The sequence below is a fragment of the Schistocerca americana genome, chromosome X (genome assembly GCF_021461395.2).
Source record: "Schistocerca americana isolate TAMUIC-IGC-003095 chromosome X, iqSchAmer2.1, whole genome shotgun sequence".
Lineage (NCBI taxonomy): Eukaryota > Metazoa > Arthropoda > Insecta > Orthoptera > Acrididae > Schistocerca > Schistocerca americana.
In genome coordinates, this window is record NC_060130.1 from 468,368,663 (window position 1) to 468,391,241 (window position 22,579).

Consider the following 22,579-nt stretch of genomic DNA (forward strand, 5'->3'; position numbering starts at 1 on the left):
TGGCCTCCACGCTCTCCTGACCTCAACCCTCTTGACTTTCATTTATGGGGGCATTTGAAAGCTCTTGTCTATGCAACCCCGGTACCAAATGTAGAGACTCTTCGTGCTCGTATTGTGGACGGCTGTGATACAATATGCCATTCTCCAGGGCTGCATCAGCGCATCAGGGATTCCATGCGACAGAGGGTGGATGCATGTATCCTCGCTAACGGAGGACATTTTGAACATTTCCTGTAACAAAGTGTTTGAAGTCACGCTGGTATGTTCTGTTGCTGTGTGTTTCCATTCCATGATTAATGTGATTCGAAGAGAAGTAATAAAATGAGCTCTAACATGGAAAGTAAGCGTTTCCAGACACACGTCCACATAACATATTTTCTTTCTTTGTGTGTGAGGAATGTTTCCTGAAAGTTTGGCTGTACCTTTTTGTAACACCCTGTATATAACATAACCACATCAGCATATTTGGGATGTGTAAAGATTTACACCAAGACCTTCTCCATAGCTGAATGGTTAATATCGCTGCCTGTGGTATAGAAGGTCCCAGGTTTGATTCCTGCCACTTCCTCAGACTTTTTTCTGAGGTATGGAAGTCAGGAACAGGGCCCACTCAGCCTTCTGAGGCCAAATGAGGAGCTGCTTGAATAAAGAAGCAGTGGTACTATCAGGAGTCACTTACTAACAGTAACAACTGGAAGGATTAGCGACATGGTGATCAGATGGCCCACTTTCAAAGACTGCTCCTCATTCTGTCTTGTAGGTCAGTTGGTCAGTCAGAACAGGCCTAAGGCCTAATCCATGAGTGGTGTTTATGTTTACTTATGTTACACCAAATAGTTAGCTTGAAACAGAATCTTATTTTATTCACAACAGAACTGCAACTGCTAGTCATAAATATTTACCATTTTTCCTGAAACAGTGAGAATTAAAAAATTACTATGAATTGAATATTTGGTTTCGAGAAATAATACCTCATCATCTGGAACCCATTCACTTTTCTTTGGCACTCTGTCAGGCACCACAAACTCTTCACTCTGGCTGGAGATGGAAGCCAATGAAACCAGTAATCTGTCCTCTACAGGAACACCTAGTGTGTTAAGTCTAGCAGCATTTCCAACTCTTGTGTCAAGTGCTTTTGAGGCATACCTGCACAATAGAAATTAAAATACTATTAAAACATGAATTCAACTAGGCTGCAGTCTTTTTGATAAATATGTTATACATTTATATTAAAAAATGAAAGATCACATAAATTTTGTAAAACACATTATTCATAACTTTCATCTTTTATATAAAATCTGTTGTAATTATAATTTTGACTGTGATTTTGTGACACATGATTGGTGTGAAGAAATATCAGTAAATACAGGGTGTTTCAAAAATGACCGGTATATTTGAAACGGCAATAAAAACTAAACGAGCAGTGATAGAAATACACCGTTAGTTGCAATATGCTTGGGACAACAGTACATTTTCAGGCAGACAAACTTTCGAAATTACAGTAGTTACAATTTTCAACAACAGATGGCGCTGCGGTCTGGGAAACTCTATAGTATGATATTTTCCACATATCCACCATGCGTAGCAATAATATGGCGTAGTCTCTGAATGAAATTACCCGAAACCTTTGACAACGTGTCTGGCGGAATGGCTTCACATGCAGATGAGATGTACTGCTTCAGCTGTTCAATTGTTTCTGGATTCTGGCGGTACACCTGGTCTTTCAAGTGTCCCCACAGAAAGAAGTCACAGGGGTTCATGTCTGGTGAATAGGGAGGCCAATCCACGCCGCCTCCTGTATGTTTCGGATAGCCCAAAGCAATCACACGATCATCGAAATATTCATTCAGGAAATTAAAGACGTCGGCCGTGCGATGTGGCCGGGCACCATCTTGCATAAACCACGAGGTGTTTGCAGTGTCGTCTAAGGCAGTTTGTACCGCCACAAATTCACGAAGAATGTCCAGATAGCGTGATGCAGTAATCGTTTCGGATCTGAAAAATGGGCCAATGATTCCTTTGGAAGAAATGGCGACCCAGACCAGCACTTTTTGATGATGCAGGGACGATGGGACTGTGACATGGGGCTTTTCGGTTCCCCATATGCGCCAGTTCTGTTTATTGACGAAGCCGTCCAGGTAAAAATAAGCTTCGTCAGTAAACCAAATGCTGCCCACATGCATATCGCCGTCATCAATCCTGTGCACTATATCGTTAGCGAATGTCTCTCGTGCAGCAATGGTAGCGGTGCTGAGGGGTTGCCGCGTTTGAATTTTGTATGGATAGAGGTGTAAACTCTGGCGCATGAGACAATACGTGGACGTTGGCGTCATTTGGACCGCAGCTGCAACACGGCGAACGGAAACCCGAGGCTGCTGTTGGATCACCTGCTGCACTAGCTGCGCGTTGCCCTCTGTGGTTGCCATACGCGGTCGCCCTACCTTTCCAGCACATTCATCGGTTACGTTCCCAGTCCGTTGAAATTTTTCAAACAGATCCTTTATTGTATCGCTTTTCGGTCCTTTGGTTACATTAAACCTCCGTTGAAAACTACGTCTTGTTGCAACAACACTGTGTTCTAGGCGGTGGAATTCCAACACCAGAAAAATCCTCTGTTCTAAGGAATAAACCATGTTGTCTACAGCACACTTGCACGTTGTGAACAGTACACGCTTACAGCAGAAAGACGACCTACAGAATGGCGCACCCACAGACTGCGTTGTCTTCTATATCTTTCATATCACTTGCAGCGCCATCTGTTGCTGAAAATTGTAACTACTGTAATTTCGAAAGTTTGTCCGCCTGAAAATGTACTGTTGTCCCAAGCATATTGCAACAAACGGTGTATTTCTATCGCTGCTCGTTTAGTTTTTATTGCCGTTTCAAATATACCGGTCATTTTTGAAACACCCTGTATTTGACAGTGACAGACAGTTGTTGGTCCAGTCACCATAAACAGCATAGCAAATAGTGGTTTTCACTGAACTACAACATTAAACATTGCAATGTGATGCGTTCCAAATATCTGGAATAAATATTCTAACAAAATTTAGTTGTTCTGTGGTTTACATTCCATATTATGATGTAAGCTCTCATATAACTGGTTGGGATAACAGATTCTTATGTTAAAAGTCAGGGTATATAAGTTATAATATTGCTACAGCTTCTAAAGTATTGTAAACATAATCCATAGTTCCAGTTGATAAGGATTTTATTTTTATCAGGTGTCATAATCAGTGTAACGTTTTCACTGCAGTACAAATGTCAGTGGTACATAGTGTTGAGGACTGACAGATTTTGCTATTCTCATCTATGAAGATTGCTTCCCTCACTCCTTTATATCTTAATGTTGAAGAATTGGAAATTTTATGCTAAATATTTTAGTCAGTTTCAAACTAATACCTAAAAAGTTTATAATAAATAATATGTTTGAATTCAGTGTCAAAATGGTGAGAATAAAACATGCTGATCAAGTAAGTGTATGCAGTAATGACAAAAAACGGTATAACATATCCATAAATAATGACTCTGTCATAAATATAACAGATAATTTATAGGAAAAGTGTATCACAGGAAAATTCAATTGAGAAAACAAATTAAGAGACAGAATTGCAGGCCAGTACCTATATGAGAGGTGAAATATGTAGCTCTGTTGACAGACATATGAAAGTAAATCTGACACACTACCTAGCTTTCAGAACTAACAGTTCCTTTATCAAGCAGGCTAGGTCAGGGAGTGTGGATGGGGGAGGGGGATGAAGGTGGAGGAAAAGGGATACTTTGAACTCTTTGTTTATCCTTCTCCTCATTTCAGGTGGGTCTCTCTCACACTGTGGTCTGCATGGCCTGCCTTTTCTTTTTAACCTTACCCAAACTGTCTCTCTCTTCTACTGCTGAAGGTAATTTATAAGTAAGACATGGATGTACATCCTATTCTCATATATAAAACAGATCACTGGAATGGGTTTATCAAGCAGACACAGCATGAAAGAATTTTTTTGTTCCAAATATTCTAAAGGGTTACAACAATTTGTAATGAGGATTTTTTTTTTTTTTTTTTTTTGAAAATGTAAGGATAGAGTTGGATACAAAATTGGAGATGGGAATACATATCTGGCAGCAAAATGTATTGTCATGGAGAAACATTCCTTATTAAACTACTAACCAATGAAATTACTAACAGTACTTAGAAATCTTGAACTCTGTTATCAAAATAACAAATATTATTCACATGTAAAAAATTTAAAACAGAGCAGTCTGTAGCATTATTAAATAGTTAGATAACAAAAAAGTGGTAAAAATGTGTTCCCTCTCCAACAAGACCAGCAACACAAATAGATAAATCAACAGCCACCAGAATCAATAAATTCTTTATACGAGTAGCTGAAAAAAAGAGAACCAAACATACAGGAGATTCATTACCTATACTTTAGTAGACACTGTATACATAAGTAAGAGAATTTATAACTAGGAACAGTGCCACTAAAGATATTACAACATTCACTGCATCATTATAATTCATGCCAACATAAAAGTAAAATTCTAAGTGTGAGATCTGGAGCTTAATTCACAGGCTCCTCTTGAGCTATTTATGCAAGAATTTAATTATTCTAGGCATACTGCTGACCATCTGGAAATGTTGCTACTTGTATCAGCTCTTAACTGGAAGTTGAATAAATGATTTGCTAATAGGTCATTTTTATTATTGTTGTTGCTGCTATTGTTGTTATTATTATTAAAGGACAATGAAAACACAAGGTAATAATTTAAATACATTCAGTGGATACCTTCGCAACAACTTATCAATTGATGGCTCCGATGCAGGTAATGAAGGTGGAATGGACGAGAGACCAGGTTTTGCAGCAACCATAGCTCTTTCCAAAGCCCCCAACTGCGTATTCATCAACAACTGTTCTACAATTAAATGAGGGTGTCCAACAAGGCCCCAGAGTGCTGAACACTCTGCTGCAGAAAGTGCTCCCAGCATGTCAGTACTTAAGAGCATCAATTTATACTCATATTCCGTATCCTTAGGTAGGTCACATTCCATCAAGAATTCCAGTACAAACTTCAAACCAACAATGGTTTTCAAATGAGGCAGTACATCTTCACATATGGAAATTGCATGAGATGTCTCTAAAGACTGAAGTAGCTGAAACAATAAAAAGCAGTTTAACTCCTTAATACAAGTTGCATTACAATATTTCCTTATAAGTTAAGATCAATACTTTCACTATTAATTTAAATACTGCAAAGTACTGTTAACTGGGAATTCCTCTACATGTTCAGATGCTTAAATTTGAAAGAGTTTCCTTATTCAAAAAATGGCTCTGAGTACTATGGGACTCAACTGCTGTGGTCACCAGTCCCCTAGAACTTAGAACTACTTAAACCTAACTAACCTAAGGACATCACACACATCCATGCCCGAGGCAGGATTCGAACCTGCGACCATAGCAGCAGCGCGGCTCCGGACTGGAGCGCCTAGAACCGCACGGCCACCGCGGCCGGCTTTCCTTATTCACTTTGCAAAATTTCCATTTTCTTTATTAGGTGTAGCTATTCTTAGGTGTAGGTATTTTGAAAAGGTGAACACACTGAGTGAGTGTAATGTAGGTCATTATTATGTTTTTAATGATGACAACAGAAAGGAGGAATATTTTTTATTATGCGACCAAAATAAAACTTTATTTTGCTGCAACTAATTTTGAATTATTGTTATCATCTGGCACACTTGAATGTAATATACTTTAAGAGAATACAATTTTCTGAAGGAAATGTCACATACTGGATGGTTGTAATTATACTTTCAATATTTAACATGGTCTAACACGGAAACTAATTACCGTATGAATACCAAACGTGGTAGCATTAATGTCAATGACTTGGGGAAGAGAGATAATGCAGAATCAATTCAGTTGAAACACTTTTAATGTGCTGCTACAGTACATAATACCATTACATATCGGTACCATTATTGCTACAAAAGGGGCTCAATATGGCACCCATCAGTATTGAGAAGAGTCTGAAAGTACAGGATTGCATTCTGCACAGTAGAATGAAGCATGTTCATATGTATGCTGGCTACCTCTCTTGATATGCTGTGCCCCACAACAAGAAATCACAGGGAGTGAAATCAGGTGATCGTACAGGAATAGATTGTCTGATAATTTGATTGTTTCCAAGTGTGTTTCGGAGAAGCAAGTGAACTTTATGAATGATGTGTGGTGGGGCCCCATCTTGCATGAAAACTGTTGATCTCAATGTGTCTCTCTCCTGCACGGCGGGTATGACATGCCAGCAAAGCATATAGCAGTAACACTGGCCAGTCACAGTGCACATCTTTGGTCCTTGAGTGCAAACCTCTTTAAAAAAGAATGGGCCAATGATGAACAGAACATAGCCGTGAAGCCACACCAAATGGTGACACATTCACCAGACAGAGGAACGTGATGCACAGTGACTGGAGGTGAAGATCCCCACACTCGGCAGTTGTGTGTGTTCACCTCACCCATCAGAGAAAAATGAGCTTTGTCTGTCCATAGAATGGTCCATGCCAGCCCTCATCAACTTCAATTCTCACAAGAAAGTGAAGAGCGAAGTCAACATGTTCTTGTGCATCCTGTGGCGCAAGCTGCAGTACAATATGGACCTTGCACGGATACCAATTGAGAATGGTTTGAAGCACCTTCCATAAAGTGGACCACGGGATGTTTAACTGCCATGACACAGCACGCACATTGCCTGACGATCGGGAATTGCATGCAGAATTATCTGCCATGGCAACAGCAATTTCATGAACCACCTGTGGTGCAACTGGTCATTGGCCTCTTTCCAGAGCAATGACCAGTTCTCCAGTTGATTTGAACTTCTTCATCATGCTCCGCACTGCAGGTGGAGAAAGACGACACTTCCGTAATCCTCTCAGTAGGTGATATCCTTGAATTGCAGCTGCAGCATTACTGTTGTTTTGGTAATAGAGCTTCACCAATAATGCCCTGCTCCTTTTGTCTGAGCTCATGATGTCATGTCAACAAGCACACAGTGACTGGTCAGGTGTGTGAGACTATGAATCACAATGGCTGATTATGGCACCTGGTGGCCATAGTTGGAACTGGATGGTGGCACTGTGATGCATGGAAATCATGCACCCCATACTCAGGACATTAATGCTACCAAGTTTGGTACTCGTACAGTAATTAGTTTCCACGTTATAATGTGTTAAGTATGGGAATGTTTAATTATAATCACCTGATACAGTGCTATAATCATATTGTGTAGTTAAGTACTTACCTTTACAACCAAAGTAGTATAAAGTCATATGTTCATGATTGCAATTTTTATTAAATATATAGTTCATACTGTGGAAGCTAGTGAGCCTGCAAATACAAGCACAACAAACATGGTCCAGTCACATTAATTTTTCCACTCCTATGCTTGTTGTCAACATGTAATGACCACTCACAGATGGCAGGTGGCAGCACTAGCAGTGGAGTGTATATAAAGCATGTTGGGGGATGCAGAAAACAGAGCAATCATTGTTGTAATGTGCAAATGGACTGATTTATCTGACACACAAAATGGCATGATCACTGGCTTTCGAGACAAGGATGAAAGCATTTCCAAAATGGCTAAGTTTTTAAACTGTCTGCATGCTGTCATGGTTAAAATATATCCTGCATGGCAAAATGGTGCTATCTAAAACTAGTGCCAAGGCAACTGTGGTGCACCAGAGGCTATCAATTACAGGGATGAATTATGGCCATGTAGGTGTGTACAGGTGAATAGATGTGCAACTGCTAAGCATCTGACTGTCCAGATGAACCAAGAGGCGACCAACGGTGTCTCCTTAATAACCATTCAGCAAACATTGCTGCATATGGACCTTCGCAGCAGGCACCATGCTACATCTACATCTACATCTACATTTATACTCTGCAAGCCACCCAACGGTGTGTGGCAGAGGGCACTTTACGTGCCACTGTCATTACCTCCCTTTCCTGTTCCAGTCGCATATGGTTCGCGGGAAGAACGACTGTCTGAAAGCCTCCGTGCGCGCTCTAATCTTTCTAATTTTACATTCGTGATCTCCTCGGGAGGTATAAGTAGGTGGAAGCAATATACTCGATACCTCATCCAGAAACGCACCCTCTCGAAACCTGGCGAGCAAGCTACACAGCGATGCAGAGCGCCTCTCTTGCAGAGTCTGCCACTTGAGTTTATTAAACATCTCCGTAACGCTATCACGGTTACCAAATAACCCTGTGACGAAACGCGCCACTCTTCTTTGGATCTTCTCTATCTCCTCCGTCAAACCGATCTGGTACGGATCCCACACTGATGAGCAATACTCAAGTATAGGTCGAACGAGTGTTTTGTAAGCCACCTCCTTTGTTGATGGACTACATTTTCTAAGCACTCTCCCAATGAATCTCAACCTGGTACCCGCCTTACCAACAATTAATTTTATATGATCATTCCACTTCAAATCATTCCGCACGCATACTCCCAGATATTTTACAGAAGTAACTGCTACCAGTGTTTGTTCCGCTATCATATAATCATACAATAAAGGATCCTTCTTTCTATGTATTCGCAATACATTACATTTGTCTATGTTAAGGGTCATTTGCCACTCCCTGCACCAAGTGCCTATCCGCTGCAGATCTTCCTGCATTTCGCTACAATTTTCTAATGCTGCAACTTCTCTGTATACTACAGCATCATCCGCGAAAAGCCGCATGGAACTTCCGACACTATCTACCAGGTCATTTATATATATTGTGAAAAGCAATGGTCCCATAACACTCCCCTGTGGCACGCCAGAGGTTACTTTAACGTCTGTAGACGTCTCTCCATTGATAACAACATGCTGTGTTCTGTTTGCTAAAAACTCTTCAATCCAGCCACACAGCTGGTCTGATATTCCGTAGGCTCTTACTTTGTTTATCAGGCGACAGTGCGGAACTGTATCGAACGCCTTCCGGAAGTCAAGAAAAATAGCATCTACCTGGGAGCCTGTATCTAATATTTTCTGGGTCTCATGAACAAATAAAGCGAGTTGGGTCTCACACGATCGCTGTTTCCTGAATCCATGTTGATTCCTACATAGTAGATTCTGGGTTTCCAAAAACGACATGATACTCGAGCAAAAAACATGTTCTAAAATTCTACAACAGATCGACGTCAGAGATATAGGTCTATAGTTTTGCGCATCTGCTCGACGACCCTTCTTGAAGACTGGGACTATCTGTGCTCTTTTCCAATCATTTGGAACCCTCCGTTCCTCTAGAGACTTGCGGTACACGGCTGTTAGAAGGGGGGCAAGTTCTTTCGCGTACTCTGTGTAGAATCGAATTGGTATCCCGTCAGGTCCAGTGGACTTTCCTCTATTGAGTGATTCCAGTTGCTTTTCTATTCCTTGGACACTTATTTCGATGTCAGCCATTTTTTCGTTTGTGCGAGGATTTAGAGAAGGAACTGCAGTGCGGTCTTCCTCTGTGAAACAGCTTTGGAAAAAGGTGTTTAGTATTTCAGCTTTACGCATGTCATCCTCTGCTTCAATGCCATCATCATCCCGGAGTGTCTGGATATGCTGTTTCGAGCCACTTACTGATTTAACGTAAGACCAGAACTTCCTAGGATTTTCTGTCAAGTCGGTACATAGAATTTTACTTTTGAATTCACTGAACGCTTCACGCATAGCCCTCCTTACGCTAACTTTGACATCGTTTAGCTTCTGTTTGTCTGAGAGGTTTTGGCTGTGTTTAAACTTGCAGTGGAGCTCTCTTTGCTTTCGCAGAAGTTTCCTAACTTTGTTGTTGTACCACGGTGGGTTTTTCCTGTCCCTCACAGTTTTACTCGGCACGTACCTGTCTAAAACGCATTTTACGATTGCCTTGAACTTTTTCCATAAACACTCAACATTGTCAGTGTCGGAACAGAAATTTTCATTTTGATCTGTTGGGTAGTCTGAAATCTGCCTTCTATTACTCTTGCTAAACAGATAAACCTTCCTCCCTTTTTTTATATTCCTATTAACTTCCATATTCATGCGCCCATGTTGACTGCTGTTCATTGGTGATGAAGACTGGAATTTGCACTCCAGTATCACAACTTGGCATTCACTGAGTAGTGGCAGGTGGCCTTTTCAAATGAATCGTGTTTTATGCTTCATCAGACAAATGGCTGTTTGTGTGTATGGCACAGAATGTGTGAAAGCAAACACCCTGCAACCAGGATGGAACATTATGGAGTGTGGAATATTTTTGCGGCATTCCCTGTGTGATCTCATCATTCTGGTAGGCACAATGGACCAACATAAGTAAGTGTTTATCCTTTGGGATCATGTCCAATCCTACATGCAGTTTGTTTGCCTCAGCACAATGGCATCTACCAGCAGGACACAGCAATGTAGTGTACATGCATGGTTCAAAGAATGCCAGGATGAGCTTATCATACTCTCCTGGCCATCAAACTTCACAGATTTAAACCCAATCAAAAATTTGTGGGACCATCTTGATAAATTTGACTCGTTCCACATCATTACGAAATATTGTATTCATGATCCATGGAACTAGTATTAATCTAATCTAATCTAATGTAATCCAATATAAGGCTGTTTGTGCCATGGAACCTCAAATGAGAAACCTAGTGAAGTTGGCCATGGCACTTGAGACGGAATGGCTCTACATCCCAGTCGGTACCTTCCAGAACCTCACTGTCTCTCTTTCTTCACATGTCACACAGTAAAAGATGGCTATTCAGGCATCTGACAGGTGGTCACATTAATGTGACCAAACAGTGTACATATGATGGCAAGAGTTTAATGTGAGTAAGTTGATTCAGTGAAAAAGCCATTGCCAAACACACCATGGGTAACAAAGTATTGATGACAGGTCTTATTATTGGGTACTTCTTATTGTAACAACAGATAGATGGGCCACAAAGAAATAATACTCACAAATTCAAGCTGGATATGCTATGAGAAACAAAAGCCACAATTCCATGCATTTAATTCTGCTCACCAAATATTACAGGGTACAAAGAATAGCATGGGTACAAGGGCACTGACTATGGATGCTCGAAGCATAGAAAAAAGATTTCTTGGCTGACTAATCGAATCACACACTGACAGAAAGGTATGAGTCTATTAAAACCACATGATATATCATGTCTGTTGACCTTACACTGCTCAGTAAGGTGGTGGAGGTATTCCCATTTACAGGACATTTACACAGATGAAATGGGGTCCCTGATACACTCATTCTCACTGGCAAACAATACAGAAACCTACTGTCAATTCATGGGCATTGGCTTGTTTGTCCACAAAACTGCACAGGTGACTTGTATTTATGGCTATGCAGGTCACCTAATCTAATTCCATTGAGCATATTTGGGAAGTCATAGACTGAGAAGTGTCCTCCTTGGTACAAGATCTGATCAATATCCAAGAACTATAGGCACTGGTAGAATGTTCATGCATCAGGCTAGTTTTGCAACACTTTGTGTGTCTTGTTTAGACCATTCCACAATACCTCACCATGATTATGAGAGCTAAAGAAAGTGCTGCAGACTACAAGGCAGATGTCAATACATTTGCTCATGAGCATATATTGACATCTACTACCATCCCAAGCCTCTGCATGAGTAGTAAAGGCATTAAAGAGCACCCACTACTCATCAGAGTGTTACCGCTAAAACAGGAAATAGGGTGCAACAGAAAAGGAGACAAACCACACCAAAAAGCAATTAAAATAGAGTAAGAGAGGGATGAAAGAGTGTGCTCATCAAAGGGGGTAGGGTCACTGGTTCTCTAGACCCAGTATGCAGTGGGAGATGACCCAAATCCAGTTCACCCACCCCTCCCCACCTCAGCCAAATGGCTCAAATGGCTCTGAGCACTATGGGACTTAACTTCTGAGGTCATCAGTCCCCTGGAACTTAGAACTACTTAAACCTAACTAACCTAAGGACATCACATACACCCATCCCCGAGGCAGGATTCGAACCTGCGACCGTAGCGGTCCCGCGGTTCCAGACTGTAGTGCCTATAACCGCTCGGCCACCCCGGTCAGCCCACCTCAGCCACAAAGATATTTTAAAACCATATACAGGGTGAGTCACTAACTATTGCTACCTAGAATAACTGGAAAAGTGTGATAGTAGCAGAAAAGTTTATGGGACAAATGTCGCATGGGACAATGGGGGCCATAATATGATGGTTTTTTGTTGCTAGCTGGTAGCACGTCAGAGATATGAAGGTCAACTTTGTTTTTTTAAAATGGGATGCTATAATTTTCTGATATCGGCTATAAAGAGAAATCTAATGATGTGTAACAGTAAGGTCTTTGAAGGTCAACAAAGGTCACAAAGGTGGCATGAATGTCCATTTATAGAAGGTGCTCGAAGTGATGACCATTGGCATCAATGCAGAGCTGCAATGTTCTTATCATACATTTAGTGGTATTCCTTATCACTTTGGCACTTATCGAAGCACATGCTCTGACAATTCTCTCTCGTTCATCATGCAAATAGTAAATATTCAACGAATACGGCGTATCTATCTAATGTGCCATTGACACGTAAACACCATTCAATGGTTTCACAATACAACACTAATAGGATCAGTAAGACTAGTATTGTCAAATCAAGTGAATGTGAGTGATGTATTCCTTTGAAGAACAAGTCGATATGCTTCTCATTTACGGAGAATGCCAATGAAATTCAGTGAGAGCTAGAGACTTACACACTGAAAGATATCCTCAATATTCTCACCCTACACGTTGTACATTTAAATATGTGTATGATAAATTGAGAACAACTGGATCTTTAACGCATCAGAAACATACCCAGCAAAGGAAAGTTACTAACAAGGAAACGGATGTTACTCGTGCCGCTGTGGTTCGAGATCCTTGTTTTAGTTCGCATCACATTGCAAGGGAATCTGGCATGAGCCAGAGTAGTGTTGTTTGTGTTCTGCATCACCATAAATATCATCCTTACCATATCAGTCTCCACAAAGAATTAACTGGTACAGATTGTATGCATCACATTGAATTCTGGCGATTGGCTCAACTTCAGATTCAGAGGGATGACACATTTATTAATTTGATTTTATTTACTGATGAGGCTACATTCATGAACCATATAAATGTTAATTTGCATAACATGCTTTATTGGGCTACTGAAAATCTATGTTGGCTGCGGCAAGTTGCACACCGAAAACTATGGTCCGTGAATGTATGGTGTGGGATTCTGAAGCACAGAATTATAGGCCACTATTTCATCGAAGGAAATCTTAATAGTTGGAAGTACACCACATTCCTGCAAGAAACATTATGTCTGTTACTGGAAGAAATACCTTTAGGAACAAGGAACAGAATATGGTATCAACACGATGGGTGTCCGGCACATTTTTCACTGATGGCTAGAAATAAGTTGCAGACACAATTCCCAAATCACTGGATTGGATGCGGAGGAGATGTGTCATGACCAGCTCGTTCACTAAACTTAACGTATTTAGATTTTTTCCTTGTGGGGATTTGCAAAAGACATTATTTATAAAGATGTTCCAACTACACCTGAAGATATGCAAAAGAGAATTGTCAGAGCACGTGTTTCAATAAGTGCTGAGGTGATAAGAATTACCACTCAATGCATGATAAGAACATTGCAGCACTGCATTGATACCAATGGTCATACTTCGAACACCTTCTGTAAATGGACGTTCATGCCACCTTTGTGACCTTTGTTGACCTTCAAAGACCTTATTGTTACACATCACTGGATTTGTCTCGATAGCCGCCATCAGAAAATAAGTACCACACTATAGCATGCCATTTAAAAAAAACAAAGTTGACCTTCATATCTCTGAACCGACCCCACTTAGCAACAAAAAACCATCGTCATATTATGGCCCACATTGTCCCATGCAACTTTTGTCCCGCAAACTTTCCAGCCCCTATCATACTCTTGGAGTTATTCTTGGTGGAAATAGTTAGTGACTCTCCCTGTATATGAAAATAAAAACCATGATCACAGAGAAAACAGAGAACCAGTTCAACCAACCATGAAACTGTGAATTGTCCACCAATACTCGAGGCAGAGAATCTGGAAGGCCATGCTTGGCTTGAAGGGCCAGAAGAAGGGGGCATTCCACCAGTGAGCTACTGTCTGTAAGGTTGCACGGCGACAGTGTGTAAAATAAGACTATGGGTTAGCCTGGTATGACCAATGCAAAGGTGACATAGTGTAGTGGATTCCTTCTGGGAGGAGTAGATAGAAGAGTGCCATTCAACAGCAGGCTCCCCAATAATGCAGAGTTTATCAGAGAGGGCAGTAGGAAATCAGATATCATTCCATTTCTGAGTAAGTAGAGGTCTTATTTGCACCTGCAAATCCACACCTGGCATGGTCCTAATTTGTGGGGCTCTGAGCACTATGCGACTTAACTTCAGAGGTCATCAGTCTCCTAATTTGTGGCTTGGGTGAGGGGGCTGGGGTGGGGGGGTGGGGGGGGGGGGGGGGTCAAATAGTTCAAATGGCTCTGAGCACTATGGGACTTAACATCTGAGGTCATCAGTCCCCTAGAACTTAGAACTACTTAAACCTAACTAACCTAAGGACATCACACACATCCACGCCCGAGGCAGGTCGCGTGGTTCCAGACTGAAGTGCCTAGAACCGCTCGGCCACCAGCGGCCGGTTGAGGGGGGGGGGGGGGGGGGTGAAAAAGCAGGGGAGCACATTCCAGGGAGGAGAGGTGAAGATCCTGGCAGAGGGCTGCAAGGCACATTCCAACTGGTAATCCCACCTAAGGTCAGGTATCAGGAGGTCAATGCCCCTTGTACACAAGAAGAATGGGACACATCGAATGATCAGGGAAATATCAAATGGCGACTGCAAAGGAGACCAAGAAATGATACCATCTGAACTGAAGAGGTAAGATCCCTGTTTCGGCAAGGAGACTGTCTATGGGCCTAGTCCACAAGGCACCAGTGGCCAGACAAACTCCATGATGATGGATTGGGTCTAACAATTTCAAAGCCAAAAGCACTGCCAAACCATTAACCTGGCAAACATTGTACATTCAGGATGAGGCCAGGACTTGGTAAATACAGAGAAGAGTAGCATGATCCACACCCCAGGAGGTGTGGGCAGGGAAGCAGAGGCATTTATACTTCTGCATGCAACTAGCCTTTAGCTGATTAATATGGGGCAGCCAAGTCAGCTTTTTGTCAAAAAGAAGACCCAAAAAACAGGACTCTGAAACAACTTCCAAGTGCTGGGTGCCCAAGTAGAGTTCTGGGTCACAATGACAGAAATGCATGACCCACAGCAAGGAAGCAGATACAGTTAAGCTTCTGCATGCAACTAGCCATTAGCCGATTAATATGGGGCAGCCAAGTCAGCTTTTTATCAAAAAGAAGATCCAAAAAACAGGACTGTGAAACAACTTCCAAGTGCTGGGTGCCCAAGTAGATTTCTGGGTCAGGATGGAATATGGTATGATGACAGAAATGCATGACCTGCATTTTTGCAGGAGAGAACTGGAAAACATGGGAAGGGGTCCACACAAAGGCCCCATCAGATGGTGCCATGGAGCTGGTGTTCAGCTGAGGCTACTGACTGGGACCTGTACCAACTACAACTGTCACTGACATACGGCAGAGGGGTGAGCAGCAGCTGGACAGAGGTCACTAGCCCATTGATGGTGATGAGGAAGAGTGTGATGCTCAGGAGAACCCCAGTAGGATGCCACTCTCTTGGACTTGTGGAGAGCTGAGTGAAGTACCAACACCATTCTGGAACAATCGATGGGATAGACAATGATTAATAAAAATCAGAAGGGAGCCTCGAAATCCCCAGTCATGGGGTAAGTAAACTGTGATGGCACCAAGCACTGTTGTATGCCTTATATCGGTCAAAAAAGACTGCACCGATGTGTTGACATTTAGAAAATGCCTGTTGGATTGTTGTTTCCAACTGGTCAGCCTGTTGGATTGCTGTTTCCAACTGGTCAGAAGTGTTGGTTGTGGAGTGTCTCTACCACGAATTACACTGGTAGGAAGGCAAAATGCCCATTATAATCTGCAGGTAACCATCCTTACAAGCAATCTGCAAACCACATTAGTGAGGCAAATCGGTCAGCAGCTGTCAAGAGAGATGTTGGGTTTTTGCCTGGCTTAAGAATACAGACAACAATGCTATCTCACCACTGACAAGGGAAGACACCGTTGAGCCAAATACAGTTGAAGACCATGGAGGAGATGAAGCCACTGAGTAATATTCAGGTACTGAATCATATAAATATGAATAGAATCAGAGCCGGGGGTTGCACCATGAGAAGAGGAAAGAGCCCAATGTAGTTCCCAGTCGGCGAAAAGTTCATTATATGATTCTACTTGTGTTGGGTAAAAAATAGGGGGATGCCTTCTACTTGCCATTTCTGCATTACAAAGGTACCTGGATAATAAGAGAACACTGATGCTGCCACAAAGTGGGTCACAAGGTGTTCAGCAGGAACAAATACTTTGGTATAAAGACCACCCTGAAGGGCAAGACCTGGAACAGTGGCTGATTGTTGGCAGCCCAGAAGACTATGCAACTAGGCCCTCACCTGGGATGAAGAGGCATATGTTCACAGGAAGGAGATGTAGCTCTCACAGCATTCCTTCTTACTGCGTTTAATTAGATAATGAGCCTTAGCATGAAGTCACTTAAAGGTGATAAGGTCTATGAAGAATGTAGCTTGAAACACTGCAGGGCTGTTTGGTGATCCTAAACAGCTACTGCAATCTCTTCTGGTCTACCAGAGCACTGGCTGGCAATGCAGGAGATCTGCAGAAAGGGGAATAGGAGTTCCAATAATGTGGGTGATCAAGTTGGAGACATCTTGTACACCCTCATCAACACAATGATAGAGAGTGGGCAAAGGTAACAGCAGAGGCATATTGGCTCTGCAAAAAACCCAGTATAGTAGTCATTCCATCTGGCAGTGGCAAGAAGCTGGCAGTGGCAAAAAAAAAAAAAAAAAAAAAAAAAAAAAAAAAAAAAAAAAAAAAAAAAAAAAAAAAAAAAAAAAAAAAAAGAGGACAGGATCACTGGAAAGTGGTCACTGTCATGAAGATCATCTTCTACTGAACAATGCAGTGAAACAAGACTGGGGGAAGAGATCATCAGATCAATAGTTGAAAAGGTGCTATTGGGGGAAGAGATCATTAGATCGATAGCTGAAAAAAGTGCTATTGAGGGCACCGAAGTCGGTAGGAGTACCATCATTGAGGGGACACAGATCCTGGTTGGTGAGAAGCTGGTACAGTAGAAGGCCCCTATCAAATGAAGTGGTAACCCCCGCAGGGGATTGTGCACATTTAAATCCCCAAGCAGGAGAAAAAGAGCGGGGGGGGGGGGGGGGGGGGGGGGGAAATAGTTGGGTTAAGGTGGTCAAACTCAAGATAAGTAAGTGGCCTGCCTGGAGGTATGTAAACATTGCAAATGATGATCTCTGAGATCATTTGCACTTGCAGCAGTATTGCTTGCAACATGGTATGAAAGGGAATCCAGTCACTGACAACATCAGTGCAAACCAATGTACAGATTCTTCCAGATGATCTCTCAAAGCCAGCACAGTTCTGACAAAATACAGCATAACTACAGAGCATTGACACAGCTCCTCTGAATGATCATGTTATGAATGTCCAGGTTAGGGGTGAAAGGGCCAGAAGGACTTGTCATGCCCCAGGATCACTACCTGTCACAAATGGTGGTGGAACCAAATCAGTGAGCACTGGTTCCGAATCTGGCAGTGTGGAAGGATCTGGCATCACTCAGGTCACCAGAGTAACCTTGCGCCAATTCCTGCTCCTGCTCCTCCTCCTCCTCCTCGTTCTTCTTCTTCTTCTTCTTCTCCTCTGCCTCCTGCTCCTCTTTCACAGCATTTAGTGGCCAGGATTCTTGTGAAGGCTTATCTGCAATGAGTGTGGGGACAGATTAATAAGTAGGCAGTCCTGGAACCCAAAGGTCATGGTTCCTTCAGCCATGAGCTGGTGCTGGGAATCTTATCTTTGGGTTTCCAGGGAGAGAGGTCCCCAGAGAGAGCCCTGTTACTGGTAGACACCAGAGGAGGAACCTACTCCTCTGGCCAGGTGCAGGAAGTAATTCCCAAAGCAACAAGAGAGGAGGGTGGTGGGAGAACTGGTCTAAAAAAAAGGGGGCAGTGGGCATGATGGCTGTGCTTTCATATAATTGGACATCATATCAACAGGATGTAGGCACTCATATTTCTTACATGCAGTATAAGTCAGGTGATCAATAGATTTATATTCCTGTATTTTATTTTCTTTCTTGAAGACTGAGCAAACTGTTGAACATGGAGGATGGTGTTCCATACAATTAACACACAAGGGGTCTTCTTCACAAACTTGACCCTCATGGAGTGTATCTGCTGTTATCACATTTTGAGTTCACTGTGCAGTGCGATGACATATGATCACAGAGCAGGTATTAGGTATTGGAAGCACCTCATGGATGGTGGGACATACAGTTTCACTTCATACTTGTACACTGTGACTAACTTCTCCTGGGAGGACATTTCATTCAAAGGCTAAGATAAAGGTGCTTGTTTCTACTCTGTTATCCTTGGGACCTTTTTGAATGCATCAAACATAATGTATGCCTCGTCACTCAAGATTAGCACCTAGCTGTTTGGAGTATAAGGTCCCGGTGGAAGATGACTCCTCGGACCATATTCAAAGTATTGTGTGAGAAAATTGTTATTGTTATGTCACTCAGATGTTCATGTGACTGATGGGTTGTAGGTTGTGGACAAGAAGAGGCTTTAATAACTAGGGATCCACTGCACATTTTTCATAATGATTCAACTTCTCCAAATTTATCTTCAATATGTTACTCGAAAAATAAGGGCTTTGTCACACAAAAAGTGACCGCATTGGTTCATTTACATACTGGGTACCAAATAAATTGTTTCACTCCTAGGTATCTGGCTTGTCCCTCTTTCCACAGGGGTAGCAATGGTAAGAAAACCAGTTGGGTTGTAACAGTCCACATTGAAGTTTTGAGTCCTGTCTAAGGAGACAGGCAGATCAGAATGGCCATTGTTCTGGAGTAATTTGATGCAGAAGTGATTTCTGGCATTCCCCAAAGTAGAATTATAGGCCCTCTGTTGTTACTTATCTATAGTAAAGATTTAGGAGACAATCTGAGCAGCTGTCTTAGGTTGTTTGCAGATGATTCTGTCATTCATCATCAAAAGTCATCAGAAGATAGAAAGTTGCAAAAGAATTTAGAAAAGGTATCTGTATGGTGCAAAAATTGGCAATGACCCCTAAATAATGAAAAGCGGTGCCTACACTAAGCAGTGTAGGCACCACTTAGTAAATCTGTTACATTTTCTAACTGTTATGCCAATAAAACACAGTCTTTGGTTTGCCTTCCCCACAACATTTTCTGTGGGTTCATTCCACTTTAAGTTACTTGTAATTGTAATTCCTAGGTATTTAATTGAATTAACAGCTTTTAAATTCGACTGATTAATCATGTAAGTGAAGTTTAATGGATTCTTTTTACCACTTGTATGGATGACTTCACACTTTTCATTATTTAGGGTCCGTCCTCTTTTGGAGTACTGCTGCATGGTCTGGGATGCTTACCAGATAGAATTAATGGAGTACATAGAGAAAGTTTAAAGAAGAGCAGCATGCTTTGTATTATAGTGAAATAGGGAAGAGAGTGTCACTGACATGATACAGGATTTGGGGCAAATCTCATTAAAACAAGAGTGCTTCTCATTACGGTGGAATCTCCTCATGAAATTTCAATCACTGGCTTTCTCCTCCAAATATGAAAATATTTTGTTGACACCAACCTACACAGGGAGAAATGATCATCATAATAAAATACGGGAAATCAGAGCTCCCATGGAAAGATATAGGTGTTTGTTTTTTCCGCACACTTTTTGAAAGAACTATTGTGAAGGAGGTTCAATGAACCCTTAACCAGGAACTTAAGTGTGATCTGCAGAGAATCCATGTAGATGTAGATGTAGATGTAGATGTAGATGCCACCTACTGAAGTCAAGCACACTCTCCATGAATGCCACCCAACTGCAGCCATGGCCATTTGGTACTATGGCCACTGTTGGGAGTCCTGATGCCCCAGGAAGATGGGGCTCTACACCTTGGCCTGTGTGGGGAGCTATCAGGTCAGGCATTAGGAATGTGACCCCTACGTTATGAGGGGGATCAAACAAAAGGGTACATAATGACCCCATCATGTTGGATCAGCTACTGTGTTGGCTATGAAGTGCTAATAAGAACCTACACAGGTACTACGTACAGATTATCTTTAATACTGCAAGAAGTATAAGCTACTTAAGGTGTTCTTCCCCTGTCAGTCCACACTACCGAAAAATTTGGAAAATGAAGATCAAACCCAGAAGGGGGCCACTAATTACTTCAGTCAAAATGTGGTGAATGAAAGAATATTCCAAGGAAGGAAGGCATAATCTATGTAATAGATGTAATAGCCAGGTCAACATCAAAGGCTGCTACCACAAGAAAGAGCAAGAGATGAGAGACTGCAGCACAGAAACAAAAGGAGGTGCTCAATAGCTTGAGGCCCTGTGCTCACCCAGCATATACTTATGAAAGAGTCTATATTTTGTAAGTACATAAATTTGCATCATCAGTCTAGTTTCTTTCACCTCAGATCTCATACATGAAAACAGAACACAATATGTCTGCGATAAACTGCTCGTCCATTTCCAGTGAGTCGACTGATTCTGACGAAATTTGTCACAAAATAAGAACACTGTCTGAGGTGGAAAAACAGTCCCATACTAATATGCCACAATACACAGTTATTACCTTGTACTTTTGTGACCTATTTTTGTGGTTGATGGTGGCAGTGGTAAGAGGAGGGGGGAGGGGGGGGGGGGGCAAGTATGCTTTTTTCCCAAATCTTGAACTATGTATGCCTACTTACCACACATTGTCCTCTATGTGACTGATGGAAGTACAGTTGATTAGTATCATGTTCATTAAATTTCAAAACTTTGCTTCTAATGTTAAAAAAAATTCTTCACAACTTAAAATGTATGAACTGGATAATTGGAAAGCATTGAAGTGACAGCAACTGCTCTGAAAATCCAGTTTATGTGAAATTTTGTTGCCCCTTCCATATACAGAAAGTATGGGGGTCAAGGCTAGTACTCACAAACATAACAACATGTGATAGAAAAGGAGCGAAACTATTCCAATAAAGGAAATATGTTATGTTATGTCTGCATTTTTCATAAAAGAACACTGCCTACTGGAATTTGTGTTCAAAATGCTACGTAGCTGTTTTTCAATTCTGTGGCAGTAAAAATCTTGAAAATCCGAGAAAAGGGTAATTAGATAGACAGACTACTGTATGTTTGCTACAGTTGAGATTCTCTTTAAAATGATTATTTCTGTAGTTAGTAATTATTTTGACTAAATATAATTTCCCCAAATCTTTGCTTTAGAACAGACTGGTTATCATCCCCCAACATAAACTGACTATATAACGAGAAACCAAAACACTTCAATCACTAACTACCATTGTCAATAATAGCCTTGATTGTTCTTGTGGAAACATGTTATTTTCATTACTTTTGGAGTGGCTGATATTTACAAGATTGGAAAATAAAATTCTACCTTACTGTGCATAAATCATTTTATACTTCAACATCTCTGTTTTCTTTGGCTACTTTGTTTTCTTAAACTGGAACAAGGTAATTATACATTTGGTTTTGATGGGGACAGAAAAAGAGGTACGTAAAAGGTATAATGTTTAAGAGTTCAGGTCTTAGAATCACTTGCAGAATACCTTTTACAGCAAAATTGGGCAAAATAAGTTTCATCTAATGTAGACAGATATGACACATGGATATTAATATAATTAGTTTACGCAAGAATTAAGTTATCACCACCACCACCATCACCACATGATAGGTAGAGTAAAAGCTATTGATACTGTGGTGTACAATTGTTTTTTTTACATTTTTTTTTTTTTTTGCCAAAAGCAGTGTATGTGCAGGCCAAGTATTGTATTAATCATGTCTATTCATGCTTAGAAGCTGTGGGTGCTGTTTCCTTGATTAGAACATCTACAAATTTCAACTGGTCACAGTTCCAATCCAGAATTCTTAAAACTTCTTGAGAGACCACAATTTTCCTTAGCCATTTACAGGCAAACATGTGTGATACTTTTAGTAGGAATATTGCGGTAGAATGTAAACACTTTAGGAATAAAGGAGACCACTCACCGAAATGCAGAACTGCTGAGTTGTTGACTGGGACACACAAAAGTAAAGAAAATTTGCTGGCATTTGGAATGAACCCTTTCTTACTCTAGAGGACACACACACACACACACACACACACACACACACACACACACACACACACACACACACACACACAGTTGGAGAGAAAGTGAGAGAGAGAGAGAGAGAGAGAGAGAGAGAGAGAGAGAGAGATATCCCTGTGCCTTTATGTGGTGCTGAGGGGACACACAGTGTTTGGAATGTGAA

General features: G+C 41.4%; 1 protein-coding gene across 1 annotated transcript in view; it reads right to left on the reverse strand.

The window, feature by feature from the left end:
- The window catches only part of LOC124555091 (zinc finger FYVE domain-containing protein 26), a 434,713-nt gene that overhangs the window by 132,969 nt on the left and 279,165 nt on the right, over positions 1 to 22,579 (reverse strand). Inside the window, exons 26-27 of the mRNA XM_047128885.1 lie at positions 4,788 to 5,152; positions 972 to 1,146 (exon numbers count right to left, since the gene is read on the reverse strand). Of these exons, the coding sequence (XP_046984841.1) occupies positions 972 to 1,146; positions 4,788 to 5,152 (540 nt within the window). The remainder of the gene's footprint in view (positions 1 to 971; positions 1,147 to 4,787; positions 5,153 to 22,579) is intronic.